The sequence below is a fragment of the Drosophila subpulchrella genome, chromosome 3R (assembly GCF_014743375.2).
Source record: "Drosophila subpulchrella strain 33 F10 #4 breed RU33 chromosome 3R, RU_Dsub_v1.1 Primary Assembly, whole genome shotgun sequence".
NCBI classification, from domain to species: Eukaryota; Metazoa; Arthropoda; class Insecta; order Diptera; family Drosophilidae; genus Drosophila; species Drosophila subpulchrella.
The window spans coordinates 12,961,237-12,978,431 of NC_050609.1; the positions used below are offsets into that span (position 1 = coordinate 12,961,237).

The following is a 17,195-nucleotide window of genomic DNA, read 5'->3' on the forward strand; positions in this document are numbered from 1 at the left end:
GGCTCTTGGCGAAATCATTTACATTTACTTTTTCATTCGCAGAGCACTAATCAGCGTTTAGTGGCAGCCACTGGGGACTTGAATGGCCAAAAGTCAAGGGGGTGTGGAAATTATTTTAATAACTGCTGCGGCTTGTGGCAGGTTAACTAAGTCCTAGCCACACACTACACAACTGGCAACTTGTGCGCCAACTAGAAATTCTTTGGCAATTTCTTATGGCAACAATTTGCTGGCAACAGCGATAACCATCATTCTAGCCTACCCCAACAACTTTTTGTTGAGCAGGGAAAATAGTTATGCGAATACCTTACACGTTGCACAATATATAGTTGGGAGTTTTTGCCAAAGGGATCTTGGTAGATGATAAAATTAAAATTATATATCAACATTTTCTACTCCCAAGAAGTTATGCCAAGAAGTTATATAAATGTTTTTAAGTTACAATATCTTAAATTCTAATATATAAGCATTTTAAATTAATAGAGTATTTTGTCTTCACTGTCTTTAAAACTGGGTTCAATACTATTTTCCATTTGCATTCCAACACCGAAATAGAAAAAGGGAGAGGAAGCACACTTTTCCCCTCTATTCGGGTCTCACCGTATGTCGACTTTTTCATATCTGATGCAGTTGGGAACATTGCTTGTGTGTCGACGGCTTTATTTGCCGGCAAATGTGTGTGCTCGTGTCTGGTTTTTCGTATAGAACTTTTCTTTATGCCAAAAATAGACTAGCAGAGTCGGGGAAGAAATTGTTGTTGGGCAACGTATTGGTAACTTTTGCCAAAAAAAAGTTTCATTTCATGACAACGATGGATACAGTCAAAGTGTGGGACAATTTTCCCCAGTTTACCCGACTTTTCCCCCTTTGCGCTGACTTCATCAACGGTATCAATGAACCAAATACCAGCGTTATCAACTTTCCAAGGGTAAATTTCTCCCAATGCAACTTTTATTGCGGAAGTTGTCTGGCTTAATTAAACGATTAACCAATATCGACTCTCTATAAACAGCAAGTATTGAACAATGCGTTTTTTAATTGATTAATTGATGAGCTAGCTGGGCAGCAACAAAGCAAACAAAAAGCTGTAGACTTAATTAAGTAAATACGAGGAAAAAAAGGCATTTAATTTGTAAATAATATGTGCAACTGAGAAGGTTAAATCAATGTCATATGTAGATAAGATAAACAGCAGGATGATATAGTAATTTAACTGGAATTGTGACAGTGCAAATTGCCTATCAACAACAATCATATTAGACATTTAAAGTACCCGAATTCCAAAAATACTATTAAACTCGGCCTTAAACATTTTTTATTGGCAATTGTTTTTTATTATTGTCGTTACCGTTTCCTTTCTTCATTATTAAAATAAGTAATAAAAATATAGATGTGTTTTAAATATCATTTATTCTAAAAAAGACAAAAATATATTAAAATAATATACATATTATTAGGTTTATACTTAACAAATATAAACTGTAGGACAGAAGGCTGGGCAAACTGGCTTTTAGCGACTGTTGGTAAAAACGTGCTAGTTGTTATCAAACAGCTGATGCAAAGCTCGAAAAGCTCGCTCTACCTCTCTCTATATATATAATATTTCTCGTTCGGGTTAAAGATCGGGGTACTGAGGAAAGCTCTGGCACCGCGCCGATCGCCAATTGACAAGAGTTTCACTTGGTCTGAAAGCACGCGTCTATAAGCACTCTACAGATTCTTCTGTCCCGAGACCAAAAAAAAGAAGGGAACCCACAATAATAAACCTTATCAATAAACAATGCTGAGTAAAATACGCGATAAGTGGACGAGAGACACCTGCTAGTGTTTGCATTATATTTTTTGTACATACTGCTGTTTCCTATTTTTTAAAACGTCACAACCGCAGCCTCATTAAAAACATTTATGAGCGACGACAAAAGTGTGTGTTCGTAGTTATTGCGTACTATTTTCGCTGGTGAACTGGCGACATTGCAGTTGCCAATATGACGTAATTTTGTGTTAATATGTGAGCAAATATCGCGAGTACACAAAGCAAAAAAGAGCAACAAGCAATGCAATTCTAGCGAAGCGACACACTATGTCAGGTGGCAGGGAAAATCGCTGCTGCAGCAGCCCCATGCTACCAGCAACATCACCAGCGATTGCAGGTGCAACAGCAACATCGGCGACGGCAGCAACACCAAGGTTGTTGCGCCGCAAATCGCAACGTGGAAATTGGTTTACGTAAGTTTTTCGCAGCTGCACCCCCGGGAAAACGAAAACTAAGCGAAAACGATCACTTGGCGCAACTGTCACGTGTTTGACAAACAAAAATCATAAAAATATTAACGGCCCAATGTCGGATTGCATATCAAATGGAAATCAACTTCAAGCGGAAGTTGACAAATATAAATATATAAATTTTTTGGTGCGTAATAGAGGGGCAAGAAAAACAAAAGTCTTCGAAAAACAACAACTGAAATCAAGAAAAACATATGTAAATATATGTGCATACATAGAGGAAAGAAATTTCTTATTTTCTAGTTGTTTTTTCCCCCCAATTTAGGTATTTATTTACTTTTTGTCGACGGAAAAAGTAAACAAAGTCGATTCGCCATCTCCCGTTGATAAGAATTATTGAAATAATTATCAAAGTTCTCGATTCCCCAGCGAGTTTTGTTTATGCTGCGAAACTTCGCAGAGTAAACAAGAAATGAATTCCACGGAATTTCCCATAGCGACAGATCAGTATCGCTTTCAACATAAGTTGAAGCTTTAAAGAGCAAACGTTGAGAAATCAACATTTTATCAGTACTTTGAAGCAGCCCTACATAGAGTTGTAACTGGGTAAATAGGATCGCTGCTCGATAAGCAAACTTATATTATATTATAGGCTTGGAATGTTTATAGAAAATATTATTTAGAAAATGTAGATTTAAATACTTGGGTTTTTGGATAATAGCTAACTATTACTTTCAAAAATAAAAACAGTTTAGAAAATGTAACGATTTAAATACTATCTACATTAGAATAACTCCAACCATATATTAATATTTGTCTTAAACAAAGCTCTTAAGAAAAAACCTCCTCTTTAATCGGTTCCAATTTAACCGAATCTAGAACTTCAAAAACTTTCACCATAAGCATTAAGAAATCGATTTTGTATCAATACAACCCCATTGGTTAAGATCAAGATTATTTCCGCAATATGTCCTCGCAAAGTGCAACGAGCCGCAATACAGATACAAAACAGAATGGAAAGTTGGCAGTACAGTCTGGACCACTCAATTTCCATTATGTCCTGCACTTTCTCCCAAGGCTGCGAAATCCCGCAATAAAATCAGCTACTGCGAGTGGAAAACTTTGCTGGGAAGTTGCCAAGTTTTGCCGGTTAGTCGAGTGCAGTTGTAGGCGAAACTTGGCGCAAAGTTCTGTGCGCTCCTTGTAATCGCTTAAGCCAATTACACGAACTTAACCTCAATTTGTGTATAGAAATTGAAGAGGCAATAATGCCCACCTTTTGTCATTATTGTCACTCATTTAAAGCAGCTTTTGGCAAATATTTGCACAGTATGGCTGGTCGAGTTTCCTGCCAAAAGGATTCTCAGTCTGCCGCAGAATTCAGAATTACTTCCTTATGCATGGCCGAAACTGAATGCCATTAGCACGGAACTGACCACCACCCACTTCCTGTTATTTAACTACCTGGTTGTCAGCGTTTTCATCTCCCCTCCTCCGACCTGCTTATTTATGCATTTTGATTTTGTTAAAAGCTCGTCGGCCACGCCCACCTGACACCTTTCGCTGATTTCGCTCTAACTGATTGCAGCTGTTTCATAATTTCCACAGTTCACAACTTTTGCAAAGAAAATTATTTTCTCTATGTTAAATAGAATTTGCACTTCTTGCAAAGTAAAGTAGCAAGGCATTTGTAAGAAATGTAAGGAAAAGGATACTTTTGAGACTGGTCAGCAGTGGGAATTCTGCTCTAGTTGCTGCCACACCTCAGAGTTCAGTTAAAGTGCGACAGGAAATCAGTTTTCTTCAAACATACTATATAGGTTAATAAGGATAGTCAACTCTGAGACTTGGGCTCTGATAGTCTTGTTGACTGCTTGTAGTAGAAATTGAGTAGAAATGATATTCTAAACTTATAACTACACCCATGAATAGAACATTGTTTAATTATAAATACAAGTAAATAAAACTTGGCTTAGAAAGAGTCAAATTTCTTCCTTTAAAGCACGTTAAATATTTAAATAGACATTTTCCTTACCACTCCTTTGTAACACTTGGTATCCCTCTTCACTCTTTTCAGCAGAAAGTGCTTCCATGCGGCCTACTACTATCTGGACGATCCGCCACACCACCCGAATGCCCCGCAAGTGGACTGGGAAGTGCCCGTGAAGATCGGCGATGAGATCCGCGCAGCCGTGCCCGTAAACGAGTTCTCCAAGCACGTGGCTTCCCTGCATGCCGATGGCGATATTGGTTTCAGTCGGGAGTACGAGGCCATCCAGAATGAGTGCATCAGCGATGATCTGCCCTGTGAGCACTCCCAGCACCCCGAGAATAAGCGCAAAAATCGATATCTCAACATCACAGCCTGTAAGTACAAGTTATATAAATCATAGTTAATAGACTTGAGGCTTTTTATGACAACGTAATTTTGTACTGCACTTAAACTTTAATGGTTTTTATTTATTAAGCGTTAATTATGGCTTACTGACAAGTAAATTGTTTTCATTACATAGATGATCACAGCCGAGTGCATTTGCATCCCACACCGGGACAAAAGAAGAATCTGGACTATATAAATGCCAACTTTATCGATGGCTATCAAAAGGGACATGCCTTTATTGGAACCCAGGGTCCTCTGCCCGATACTTTTGACTGTTTCTGGCGAATGATTTGGGAGCAGAGGGTGGCCATCATAGTGATGATCACCAATCTCGTGGAGCGGGGAAGGCGCAAGTGCGACATGTATTGGCCCAAGGATGGAGTTGAGACCTACGGAGTCATTCAGGTCAAGCTTATCGAGGAGGAAGTTATGTCCACGTACACTGTGCGCACTCTGCAGATCAAGCACTTGAAGGTGGGTTTTACTTTTTTTCTTTAACTTAAATAGTTTTAAAATTAATTCTTGTGTTTTTATAAATCCAGCTGAAGAAGAAGAAGCAGTGCAATACGGAGAAACTGGTCTACCAATATCACTATACCAACTGGCCCGATCATGGAACCCCCGATCATCCTCTTCCTGTTCTAAACTTCGTCAAGAAATCCTCGGCTGCCAATCCTGCAGACGCTGGTCCTATAGTTGTGCACTGCAGGTGGGTTAATACTCCAGTTTATTTTATCCACATGATGTCTAATTGATTTCCTTATTTTATAGCGCTGGCGTTGGTCGCACTGGCACCTACATCGTCCTGGACGCCATGCTCAAGCAGATCCAGCAGAAATCGATTGTGAACGTCTTCGGTTTCCTGCGCCACATTCGAGCACAGAGGAACTTCCTGGTCCAGACAGAGGAGCAGTACATATTCCTGCACGATGCTCTGGTGGAGGCCATCGCCTCTGGGGAGACAAATCTGATGGCCGAGCAGGTGGAGGAGCTGAAGAACTGCACTCCCTACTTGGAGCAGCAGTACAAGAACATCATCCAGTTCCAGCCAAAGGACATTCACATTGCATCCGCCATGAAGCAGGTGAACTCGATCAAGAATCGCGGAGCCATCTTCCCCATCGAGGGCAGCCGGGTGCACTTGACACCCAAGCCGGGCGAAGATGGTAGTGATTATATCAATGCCTCCTGGCTTCACGGCTTCCGGAGATTGAGGGACTTTATAGTCACCCAGCATCCAATGGCGCACACGATAAAGGACTTCTGGCAGATGGTCTGGGACCACAATGCACAGACCGTCGTGCTGCTCTCCTCTCTGGATGATATAGTAAGTATTAGAAGATTAGTTTTACATTTATAGATACCAATTCACGCTTTGCCTTTAGAACTTTGCCCAGTTTTGGCCGGATGAGGCCACCCCCATCGAGAGCGATCACTATCGCGTGAAGTATCTGAACAAGACCAACAAGAGCGACTATGTGAGCCGGGACTTTGTCATCCAGTCGATCCAGGACGACTACGAGCTGACGGTCAAGATGCTTCACTGTCCCAGTTGGCCGGAGATGTCCAATCCCAATAGCATCTACGACTTTATAGTCGATGTGCACAAGCGCTGCAATGACTACCGCAATGGACCTATTGTCATTGTGGATAGGTGAGTTATAAGGGGTTCTATTAAGGTCACTCGATGAAAAAGTCAGGATGACAGTCCATTCTAGAAATAGTTATCAAATTTAAACAGATTTGTTAATTATTTTAATATTTTTAATAATTCTTAAAATATTCCTTGTAGATATGGTGGCGCCCAGGCGTGCACCTTCTGTGCGATCTCTTCGCTGGCCATCGAGATGGAGTACTGCAGCACGGCCAATGTGTACCAGTACGCGAAGCTGTACCACAACAAGCGGCCCGGGGTGTGGACATCCAGCGAGGACATTCGCGTCATCTACAACATACTTTCATTTTTGCCTGGCAATTTGAACCTGCTGAAGCGCACGGCGCTTCGGACTGAATTCGAGGATGTGACAACGGCCACGCCGGATCTCTATAGCAAAATATGCAGCAATGGTAATGTTCCACAGCATGTCATACTGCAGCAGCAGCAGCTGCACATGCTGCAGTTGCAGCAGCAACACCTAGAGACACAGCAGCAGCAGCAGCAGCTACAACAGCAACAGACAGCACTCCATGAGACAGTCAGCACACCAACAACCGATACTAATCCAAGCCTCTTGCCCATTCTGTCATTGTTACCGCCCACAGTCGCTCCACTGTCCTCCAATTCATCCACAACAACACCACCACCAAGTTCTCCAATACCATCCCCACAGACCATCCAATTGCCATCGCCATCCGACCTGTCCCACCAGATTTCACCCACAGTCGCCAATGCAACATCGCCGGTGGCAGCGGCTATACCGGCAACTGCAACACCAACGACTCCAACGACACCAACAACAGTCCTACCTATAATATCTACAATACCACCACTCGCATCCCAGAACAGTTTAACCCTTACTAATGCCAATTTCCATACTGTTACTAATAACGCTGCTGATCTGATGGAACACCAACAACAACAAATGCTGGCCCTGATGCAACAACAAACGCAACTGCAACAACAATACAATACGCATCAACATCACAACAACGTTGGTGATTTACTGATGAACAACACGGACAATTCACCAACCACTTCACCAACGATCATCAACAACAATATTAATAACAACAACGTCACAAACGCAGCAGCGACAGATGCTCAAAACTTAGATATTGTAGGCTAAACTAAAGATAAATTTACAGAGAGAAATTAAATCATTTTATAAATGTTTAAATATAAATATTTAAATTTAAATTTAATCCGTACTCTTACGTATACATAGCGATGTATTTATTAACGTTTAAGTCGTTTAAGTGAGAACAAAGCGTCTAGCGCCTTGTCCATAAATTATTCATTTGCCGTGTAAGCTCATCTTTTACTTTAATTTATTTCCCTCAGTTGTTCTCTTAACTACTACCTAAATTATTTTGTCTTTCCGTAATTTTTTATATATCGTAAACCTAAGTTTTTATAATCTCTATTTTACCTACACTTAGTCACAAGGAAAAGAAAGAGTCAAAAACAGCAGTAAAGAACAAAAATAATCGCAAATCTAAAAATGGAAACGTAGCAAAATGCACAAATTGAACAAGTAGAATTAAATGAAAAAGAAACATATTTGTCTAATCATTTATATACGCTGATTAATATATAAATAACGTTAATGCAGGTTAATTCTGCACACACTTGTGCCATGATTTTTTAAGCTCCTACAAAACTCCTATTAAAGTAATAATTATTAGTTGAATTACCGAAGTAACCTAGTTGATTGAGCACTTTTTGCATTTCGAATCGATTCAGTGTCCGTCCTAGTATCTGTTATTGTTTTTTGCCTTCTTATCAATTTTTTCGAGTTAAATACACAAAAAAAATTAAAAGCAAAACATAGCTAAAAATTAATTGCGAATTTAGTAGGCAAAGAGAAGAATTATTGGCAAATATTCCGAGTTACCAAGCACTTTACACGGAGCACATAACCGCCACTCCTTTCACCACACATCACTGTAAATCCCAAAATAAATCTAAATAAGTCACAGTTTCCGCACAAAGCACAAGAGCATCACGATTAAGAAAAATTGTAAATATAAGCTTGGTCCAGAAAACCAGACTCACCCTTCTGAACGAGCTGAAAAATACTGTAAAAATAAGCTTAGGCCAGGAAAACACTGGAATAACCTAGGATCCATCATTCTGAGCATGCTAAGAACATTGTAAAAACTAAAGTAAGCAACGGCGACAACTAAGTGTAAATCTAAAGGTAATCGCAAGCAAAGTATTATTAAAATATACAATTCATGTGAAAAGTGAGATAAAATGAAAACCCCAATGAAAAACTCAAGTTTAAGATTTGTTTTTCTCTTATCGATGCACAGGGTGTTACCATATTTGATAGACCCCGAACAACAGCGTAATATTAATCTGTACAGTTCTTAAAGTTAATCTCCGATGTGGATAGGGATTAAAGCTAAAGTTAGCACTCTGAATTGCCATAGCTATGCCCGTGTGTGAGTTGGCCAAGGAGATGTATGGTTTGGAATTGTCCAGATGTAGTCAGATATATCTCCTCCACCCCAGAAACACACAGCAGTAGAGCGCAAGTAATTTAGTGAATATTTTTACATTTTATATGTAAAGTATTAATGGAAAAAAAACATAAGAAACGATAAACAACATGTTTTAAAGACTGGTTTTTTGTACACTTTAACTTGAATAAGCATGTATACTGATTATGTAAATGAACGAATGTCAAAGGTCCTTCAGTTTCCTCTTAGATTTATCCCGTGTCCACCCAATCGAATGTAGTCAGACTACTGGAGGATATATGTAGATGGTAGATGGGTTTGATTCGGGTGGGAGCACCCTTCAATCTTGATCGTATCAAAGCGAGAGCATTTCAATCCAATCATTTGTCAGCTGATACCAAATAGGCGGCTCTACATATTAACCAACTAATGACCAATTTTTGTGAGATTATGTTTCTTAGGCACTAACCCGACGTAGGTTAAGACCACTTATACGCTAGAAAGGCTTGTAAATTTCTCATACTGACACCGGCAATGGTAACAAATGCTTCATCTGTAATATAACAACAAGAATCATATTATTTCGATACAATATTGAGAAGGAAAAACTATGCATTTTAACTGTTAAACACATAAATAGTAGCATGTACGAAGAAACTATAGGTGGATATTTCTATACATTATGTACATAATGTTGTATGTGTGTGGCGTAGGTCACGGCCAAAGAAAAGCTTAATCGACATCATTGCAACGGAGCAATGATCACACAGAGTTCTACAGAAATCCCCCAATTAAAAACTGCACACACTTTTCGAGCAAATGGAAACCTTTCCACGACTAAACTACCTTCACACATTAACTAAAGTAATTGAAAACGATACAAAACAACAGATTATCTAATTGACGGTGTTATGCAATTTATAAATGTGATGAATGTCAAAGTTAAGCGTAAACAATTAAAAGAAAAAACACATAAAATACACAAAAAAAAAGAAATATTAAAGAAAGATTCATAAGAAAGAGCTGAATGTAGCGAGAACTTAAGTAAGCATGCCCACGATTTTAGAGCTAAGCAAATAGACGAAGATAAATACCCCAGAGGCAGACCATAGATTTTAAAGAACGAAGAATTTGCCCCTCTTACAGACCCACAAAGTAGGGACTTTCCCGCAGCTTGTAGAGGCAATTGAGAGCAGGAGGCTCCGATATCAAGTCGGAAAACGTCTCGCGATAAACAAAATTAATGATATATAAAGATATGTATGTATATGTATGTACACCTAAGCTACTCGTAAGCCAATGACAAGTTGAAATGGACTAATGATAAATGGAACAGACAAAATTGAAAGCGTCAAAATAAAGAACATCAAATTGCAAACTAACCCTAGCTGGGCGACCGTGTCTCCACTGTGAACTCCACGTGCATCAGGCCGAAATGGCTGCGGGGCAGGACATCCGGGATCCAGGTCAACAGGAGTCCATTGCCGGAATGATCCTGCGAGGGGGGTTCATAATTTACCATTAGTTATGGGACCAAATCAGAACAAATCTCAACTCACCTTTGGAGCCACTTCGAAGATGATCTTGACCATATAAAGCCTGAGTCTGGGGTAGACTACACGCTTTTTCGCCTGACCTGGAACATGTGGTTCGGTAGCTGGACGCACATATGGCGCAAAATTACCGTCTGCATGGCGCTCGAAGGCGCAATCCAACTGCAGCCCAATATTTGAGGTACTGAATATGCGCTTCACGGTGTGAGAACTCGCGAAATGCCAGGTGTACTTGTTGAGGCCTTTGTATTTGCCCGATTCTATCACAGTAATCTTATCCAAGGGTCTTCGTTTGACGCCAGTACTAAAGCTTTTGCAGAAGTGCGAAAAGGTGTCCTGTAAGGTAATATAAAAAGGATGGTAAGTAGAGTACAAGGACTATGCCCTCAACTTACCTTGTGCACATGGAAGTTTTGTTGGACTAAGCGCTTTGTAAGTACAACCCCAGGAGTTTCTATTGGCTCTAATCTTTCGTTAAGCAGCTCTATCACATGATCCAGCCATGCTGAGTAAGATAAAGCTGGCTGAATCGAAGCATCTACACTTATAGTATCCTTAACTGACGTTGCTGAAGCCGATTTATTTACTATCAATTCCCTTTTGGCGGGCAAAGCGGGCTGCTTTACGGATTTAACTTCTGTCACAATTTCTGAGAACTTGACTGGCTTTTTTTTAACCACCGATATGGTGGCCAATTCAATGGGCAGTTGATCGGTGACCACTGAAGGCGTGGTTTCCGTAAAAACTGGCGGAGCAGCTAGGATATTATACGGTTCACTAATCAGCGGCAGTTCGATGTCCTCGCTGCAAATGTCCAGCTGATCCGTGGGCTGAAACTGATCCATCAGTTCTATGTTGCAATCGGTTAACTCAATGGGCTCTGCATAGACATCGCAATTGGACAGCAGCTGGGAGTCGTTGGCATAGTGGATCAAGGCATCGTTGGTATTGGAGGTGCTGTGACTAGAAGTGGCCGCCTGCATGTTGTCCAGGTTAAAGACGCCATCGGAGATATCCGGTAAAGGAAGCTGTGGTATACAAATCAGGAAAGGGTTTAAAAGGGTACTAAAAAGGATGCATCTGAAAGGTTTAACCTACATCCAGCTGATCCCCGAAGACGAGAATGTCGACCTGGGGATCGAATTCATCTACCATACTCAAACTCAGCCTCAAATCCTCGGTGGCAACGTCTCCCAGTGGCGTTTCCAGCTGGGAGGGCATCCAGAAGTTCTGCAAACCACTGGTGAAGTGGCCATAAACCCGTTTCCCCTGGGGTGAGCTAAGGATCCCGGCTAGAACTAGCAGCAAATGGTCACAGATCTCGTCCTGCATCACTAGGGAGTTGTCCGGTTCCACTATGATCTTTAGTTTCCGGCAGGCGCAGGCGTAACTGCTCTTTTTTTTGGACAGGCCATTGGCCAGTACTGTGACATGTAGCCGGGCGGCTGGAAAGGATTCGGAGCGTTCGCATTTCACGGCGAATGTGGAGTGATTCAAACGCTGGACTCCAGGCAGATGCTCCTCTTCCTCGGCGTATTTATAGAGATGCCAGAGGTGTTGCTTCTGCTCCTGGTTGATGTTCAAGTTCCACAGGACCTCGCGGGACACCCGGTACACCTGGGCCTTTGGGAACTCTGTGCCCAGTTCCCTACAGGCCTTCACATGGACGCAATCGGAGGATTCCCCTCCCGTCTTCTTGCAGGACTCCACATGACAGTCGGCCGTGCTGGACACCACTGCAGCATCTGGCTGCAGGGACAGGGTGACATCCCGAATGACCACGAAGTTACGCGGCTGTTGCTCCTTCTCCTTGGTCCGCAGGGAGTAGACAGTGGAGCCTGGCCGCAGGGAAACCAACTGCACGGCATCCAGGACGTTCCTGCGCTGCGGGCACTCGGTGTTCCGGCAGACCTGGGCACGATTTCCGTTGATGGCACCACAGTGAACACACTTGCGAATGCCACGCATTATTTTTTACATTTCTTCAATATGAAATAGAATATTTTTGGGCTTTAATATTTTTTGCACAATTTTGCCGGCTTTTGTTTTGTTTGTTTGTTGTAGTGTGGCCGTTCGATTTACTGATGAAGTCAGGGATGGGTAACTAATATGTGATATTACTTACATTTTGTACATAGTTTTATTAACATTAAAAAACTAATACCATCTTAAAAGCTTTATAATCAATAAATGAAATTTTTTGTTGTTACATTTATTTTAAGTGTTCTACAGTCATTTTACATTTATTTGACATAGCGTTTGGGTTATTCCAGCGCACATGTGTTTTGTGTATTTGCCAGCCCTGGTATGAACAGCTGTTTGTTATCGATAACTTTGTTGGCAATTTGTATTGGAAATTTGTTATTCATAGTTTTAAATATTTATTTGCGATTTCCGCTAAAATGGCGCATCCTCTGGATGGTCAGCAGCGGACCCGCAAATATCCCTTTGTGAATATGCGAATTTCGGACCACACAATACTGGATACCATCGAGGGACGCCACAATTGCAGACTTTGCAATCGTTCCCGGAAGTTTTTCTGCTATAGTTGCTATATCCCAGTTGGAGAATTGGAGGAGTTACTGCCACGTCTCGAGTTACCCCTGAAAATAGATATCATCAAGCACAAAAAGGAAATAGATGGCAAAAGTTCGGCGGTACATGCGGCTGTTTTGGCGCCGGAACACGTGAGGATCTATACTTTCCCGGATATCCCAGATTACCGGGAGGAGCCCGGCGTGGTTCTAATCTTTCCCAGTGCCACCGCCTTGACGGTTCCCCAGCTTTTCGAGCGGAATGTCCAGCTGCAGATAGGCGATAACTATGGACTGCCAAAGGGCCATCATATGGGCACCATGCTGAGGAGGAGAATGGACGAGGTGGAGGTGCAGGAACCCCATGCAGGTGATCAGGAATCGCCCAAGAAAACCTGGACCCTAGATAACCTGCCCATCCGTCGAGCTGTTTTCATAGACAGCACTTGGAACCAAAGTCGTGGGATCTACGCAGATGAAAGGATTCGGAGTCTAAGAACCGTGGTCCTGCAAAACCGGCTATCCCAATTTTGGCGCCATCAACGGGGCAGTCCACGTTGGTACTTGGCCACCATTGAGGCCATCCATCAGTTCCTCCTGGAAGTGCACATTAATGCGTGGGGTCTGAACTGCGGCTATAGGGGATTGGACAATCTGGAGATCACAGAAGGCTTCCATCAACTGGCAGCACCCTTAAAGATAGACACCTCCATCGAGGATGTGGGTAGGATGTCACCCTACAACGGACAATATGACAATCTCCTGTTTTTCTTCGCCAACATGTACGATCTCATCCACAAGTACTACGATCATAACGATTTGATATCCTACCGACGTCCCATTTAGGTTTTTAAGTGTATATTATATTGGATAGTGAGAAATACACGTTACTGTTGGCTACGACTACTTCTTCTTCTTCTTGCCCTCATCCCCGGACTCGGAACTGGAGGATTTGGCATCCGTATCGATGGGTTTCTGCCATTTTAGGGCATTGCGACGGTACAAGGGCCATGGAGGAATGGTGATCTGAAAAGGGATGACGGGGTGTTATAAAAGGAGCTGTTTTTAGTTACAGGAACTCACCAAGGAGGAGAGCACGAATCCTGCTCCCAGGATGTAAACAGTTTGTGAAAATTGCTGCACAAAGGCTCCGTAAATCAGGCCGACAACCCCGAAAAATGTAATGATAAACCGGGACCAACGCTCCGCTTTTCCCTGGCCCGCAAAGTCCTGTGATAAAAAGGTTTATCATAACTCTAGGGTTTAAGGAATGCAAGAACCCACCATATGTGTCTGAATGTCCAGCATTTTGTGCGGTATTTCTATTTTATCTTCCTAGTTTTCACGTAAACAATTTTTGCGGCACGTCAGCGTTTAGTGATGTGAAAAATCATTGATAACTTATCGATTGCTACTGACGATATTCTAGTATCTAGTTTTGCCATCGCTAAGTTAATCGAATATAGCCGATACATCATACCAATATAGCTGAGACACACACCTAAACTATCGCATGGCGCATTTTAAAAGTACCATCACTAACAAACATTTTTGTAACGGAAATTTTAAGATAAGGAAAACTAAAATCGAAATAAAATAAAATATTAGATCTGTATATTAAACATGACCACAGATTGAAACAAAAAAAATCTAGTGCTAAGACTAAAATGTACTTATGTAACATTTAATATATATTTAATATCCAATACTTCTGTAGCACAAATAAAAAACGAGCAATACAAATGATATCGTGATTTAATTAATCGTTCGTTGTTCAGACATTTATTTGTACAATGCGTTTAAATGGCGGTTTGAACCGTGGACGTTACCGATGTGTGTCTACTAATAAATAAGTGGCGCTTCGTAAGGCTACGATTAAATATAAGGCGAATGTGCGGGGGATGTGTGTTTCTTTCTCGATTCTTCAAGTCAAATTTTATGTGGGCAGGATTATCCAGCTCCTGGCCTGGCACCTCTAAACTCTAGCCGCTTTAGTGCGTCGCAGGTGAATGACATTGATCACGCAGATGATCAACCAGGCAAACAAAGCTATCCAGGCGAAAACCAAAGTAATATACAGGCATGCAGCTGTGTTAATGCGGCCATAGCGCCTGCGTTCGTAGGAAAAACTCTCCACCAAATAGTCCATGAAATCGAAGACGGCTGCACACGACAGACGGGATTTGATCACGGGCACTATGTTGCCCACACCCTGGATTTCCTTCAAAAGCGATTCTCTGTACTGCTTGCAGGTCACCTCAAAACCGTCGGTGAATATGGACGAGTAGATCAGTTGGTAGATGGCCATTATCACTGAGATTACCGTGGCAGGGAGCCCTGAAAAATATACATAGTTCAATATTACTATTTTAAAATACAAAGGTTCCTATGAACTACTCACAGTAGTAAGGAGAAAGGCCATCTGGTGTAAGTTCGGACTCGGTGGTCACCACAATCATGTCGCCAGAGCTATTGGAAAAATAGGAAAAATATATTTAAACATAAGCCAATATTATATTTCTAATAACCCTTAACTATGGTTACTCAATCTACATAGTATACCATTTTTTCATGAATATTCTCCAGTGCTTAATTGATTTATTGGGTCATTTGGCATCATCCGCAGCGTGGTCATCATTAGCATAAGGCCAAACTGGACGCCCCGTGTTGGCGAGCAAACAAATGCGGCAAGCCGATTAACCCCCACTTGACCCCCAGACACTCGATCGGAATGGGAAATGGGCACGCTTACCGCTGCCGGATGGTGGCCGTGCCCGCCTTGGGCTTGCCACGCCCGATGCACATCCGATATCCGTGATAGACGCCCAGCACGACGGCGAAGAGGAGGGGCAGCAGGAGACCGTACGTGGCAAAGTAGCAGTAGGCGATGTTTCCGCCCTCGAAGCTGTTGTAGGTGCTCCTGCTGTGGAGCACGCATCCGCAGTTGGTGTCCGGGCAGGCATTCAGGACGTACCGCCAGTGCGACCAGGCCACCGCCGATGAGATGCAGCAGAACAGCGAGGACACGATCGCCAGGGGGTACAGAAAGGACAAGGCTCGCTCCGCTGAGTACGACATCTTGATGGATAAGAGTGCCTAAATAAGTAATCTTCATTAGTAAGGATTTTTGGTACAAGATGTGAAATAAAATATTAAGCTATGTATATAAAGATGGAAAACAAACACATGCCTAAGCTATCTTTGGGAATCCTTGGGGTAGCCACTCAATTGGTTCAGCCCTAATTAATTGGGTACTTTTCGAGCACTCTAATTCCACATAATTGTAATTACACCTAATAATAATTCGCTTACGTCAATTGCTTAAGAGGAATTGTGGATGGTCAGGTTTTTGTTTCACATTTTCTTAAAGAGGGGAAGTACATTTCTATTATTGAAGATTTTTTTCTGCCTGCCAAATATATTAATAAACATTAATAGGTTTACAAGGGTATATTGAAAGTTTATATTGCAGTTCTATCCTAAGACTTTAAATAGTAATATTTTCAAGACCGTGACCACCCCTAATTACCTAAAATTTTAGTTGGTGCTCCTCTAATCCCAATATTTAAAGATAAGATCTTACTGGTTAAGTAAAAAAAAGTATCTAATACTATTAAAAACAGTTTGTTTTGAAATGATATGAAGTTCTACAATTCGATAGGTTTTACAACAACAACTCTTTTGGGCGTCTCTCTTCAAAACACACACACACACCCACAAAACTGGTTGCAACGCGCACTGTACCAAATATAAACAAACTTTGTTCTTGCTTCTGTTACTTTCGAATGCCAGTTGCTGCGATCACTTTCAGTCGACTTAAGCTGTTAATTGTTTAATTAACTTCCTCTAATATCACATTTCTTACAGAATTAACGTATAAACAACAAACTCCGCTGCTGACACATACACGCACACAGGCGCACTGCAGGCACACCTACGTTTATCGATATCACCGCAGAGAGGGAGACAGAGATAGGCTCAGGTGCAACGAGCAAGAGAGCAGCAACTGAACGGTTGGGCGGTGGAAAAACGACTGAAAACAACGGTTGTTATGGCAATGGTTTCTGATCAGAACGGCTTGGCCAGAGCGATGGTGCTTATGCACGATGTTAAGTGCGATATGTTTAACCAACCTGGCAACGCCAATCGTTCAAATTCAAATTTAACTTCCGTTACTCGGGATCGTTTAAATTAACCGTTCACACTTTTAAATAATAAGATCTTTTACAATTAATTTATTTATTACCCCACAGAAAATGTTTAAATTCAGCTGTACGATTCTAATTTTAGCTTTCAAAACTCCAGTCTATCAAGTGCATATTATGAACACAGGTTTTTTTTGGGAATCGTTACTAATCCTAAAATAAAATTGTTGCAACC

General features: G+C 41.5%; 5 protein-coding genes across 11 annotated transcripts in view; 2 read left to right on the forward strand and 3 right to left on the reverse strand.

The window, feature by feature from the left end:
• LOC119545752 (tyrosine-protein phosphatase 99A) overlaps positions 1 to 8,071 on the forward strand; it is a 119,699-nt gene extending 111,628 nt beyond the window's left edge. For 2 of the 5 annotated variants that reach the window (XM_037851586.1, XM_037851587.1), the window contains 6 exons: positions 4,301 to 4,590; positions 4,737 to 5,077; positions 5,146 to 5,312; positions 5,375 to 5,930; positions 5,989 to 6,257; positions 6,396 to 8,071. In XM_037851586.1, coding sequence (XP_037707514.1) covers positions 4,301 to 4,590; positions 4,737 to 5,077; positions 5,146 to 5,312; positions 5,375 to 5,930; positions 5,989 to 6,257; positions 6,396 to 7,389 — 2,617 coding nt within the window. In that variant the 3' untranslated portion in view covers positions 7,390 to 8,071. Of the gene's footprint in view, positions 1 to 1,682; positions 2,227 to 4,300; positions 4,591 to 4,736; positions 5,078 to 5,145; positions 5,313 to 5,374; positions 5,931 to 5,988; positions 6,258 to 6,395 lie in introns of those variants that run through there. The other 3 variants (XM_037851588.1, XM_037851589.1, XM_037851590.1) reach the window with 3 other exon arrangements.
• Positions 8,072 to 8,691: 620 nt separating this feature from the next.
• Positions 8,692 to 12,328, reverse strand: LOC119545753 (uncharacterized protein C2orf42). The gene is made up of 5 exons (XM_037851591.1): positions 11,380 to 12,328; positions 10,677 to 11,309; positions 10,288 to 10,617; positions 10,112 to 10,223; positions 8,692 to 9,281 (listed from the first exon to the last, which is right to left on the reverse strand). The coding sequence occupies exons 1-4, from the start codon at positions 12,247 to 12,249 to the stop codon at positions 10,113 to 10,115; spliced, it is 1,944 nt and encodes a 647-aa protein (XP_037707519.1). The 5' UTR covers positions 12,250 to 12,328; the 3' UTR covers positions 8,692 to 9,281; position 10,112.
• A 282-nt stretch (positions 12,329 to 12,610) lies between these two features.
• Positions 12,611 to 13,718, forward strand: LOC119563404 (tRNA-uridine aminocarboxypropyltransferase 1). Its single transcript, XM_037876770.1, has one exon. It carries the CDS (start codon positions 12,684 to 12,686, stop codon positions 13,659 to 13,661), a length of 978 nt encoding a protein of 325 aa, XP_037732698.1. The 5' UTR covers positions 12,611 to 12,683; the 3' UTR covers positions 13,662 to 13,718.
• Positions 13,657 to 14,225, reverse strand: LOC119563405 (signal peptidase complex subunit 1). Its single transcript, XM_037876771.1, has 3 exons — positions 14,100 to 14,225; positions 13,899 to 14,045; positions 13,657 to 13,841 (listed from the first exon to the last, which is right to left on the reverse strand). The coding sequence occupies exons 1-3, from the start codon at positions 14,121 to 14,123 to the stop codon at positions 13,719 to 13,721; spliced, it is 294 nt and encodes a 97-aa protein (XP_037732699.1). The 5' UTR covers positions 14,124 to 14,225; the 3' UTR covers positions 13,657 to 13,718.
• A 333-nt stretch (positions 14,226 to 14,558) lies between these two features.
• LOC119554697 lies at positions 14,559 to 16,839 on the reverse strand. 3 transcript variants are annotated; one of them, XM_037865711.1, is made up of 4 exons: positions 16,723 to 16,839; positions 15,568 to 15,911; positions 15,217 to 15,284; positions 14,559 to 15,152 (listed from the first exon to the last, which is right to left on the reverse strand). In XM_037865711.1, exons 2-4 carry the CDS (start codon positions 15,891 to 15,893, stop codon positions 14,791 to 14,793), a joined length of 756 nt encoding a protein of 251 aa, XP_037721639.1. In that variant the 5' UTR covers positions 15,894 to 15,911; positions 16,723 to 16,839; the 3' UTR covers positions 14,559 to 14,790. The 3 variants fall into 3 exon arrangements, with proteins under 3 accessions (XP_037721639.1, XP_037721632.1, XP_037721648.1); XM_037865704.1 differs by having other exon boundaries at positions 16,754 to 16,835; XM_037865720.1 differs by having other exon boundaries at positions 16,681 to 16,781.
• Between the last annotated feature and the right edge of the window lie 356 nt (positions 16,840 to 17,195).

Excerpts from the sequence above, each read along its gene's own strand:
- LOC119545753 (XM_037851591.1), bottom strand. The coding sequence starts at position 12,249 with ATGCGTGGCATTCGCAAGTGTGTTCACTGTGGTGCCATCAACGGAAAT. Across the intron at positions 10,618-10,676 it reads AAAACTTCCATGTGCACAAG|GACACCTTTTCGCACTTCTG; the intron begins GTAAGTTGAGGG and ends ATTACCTTACAG. Across the intron at positions 10,224-10,287 it reads TCTTCGAAGTGGCTCCAAAG|GATCATTCCGGCAATGGACT; the intron begins GTGAGTTGAGAT and ends CCCCCCTCGCAG.
- LOC119563404 (XM_037876770.1), top strand. The coding sequence starts at position 12,684 with ATGGCGCATCCTCTGGATGGTCAGCAGCGGACCCGCAAATATCCCTTT.
- LOC119563405 (XM_037876771.1), bottom strand. The coding sequence starts at position 14,123 with ATGCTGGACATTCAGACACATATG. Across the intron at positions 14,046-14,099 it reads TGGACATTCAGACACATATG|GACTTTGCGGGCCAGGGAAA; the intron begins GTGGGTTCTTGC and ends TTTTTATCACAG. Across the intron at positions 13,842-13,898 it reads GATTCGTGCTCTCCTCCTTG|ATCACCATTCCTCCATGGCC; the intron begins GTGAGTTCCTGT and ends ATCCCTTTTCAG.
- LOC119554697 (XM_037865711.1), bottom strand. The coding sequence starts at position 15,893 with ATGTCGTACTCAGCGGAGCGAGCCTTGTCCTTTCTGTACCCCCTGGCG. Across the intron at positions 15,285-15,567 it reads ACGGCCACCATCCGGCAGCG|CTCTGGCGACATGATTGTGG; the intron begins GTAAGCGTGCCC and ends TTTTTCCAATAG. Across the intron at positions 15,153-15,216 it reads TGGCCTTTCTCCTTACTACT|GGCTCCCTGCCACGGTAATC; the intron begins GTGAGTAGTTCA and ends TATATTTTTCAG.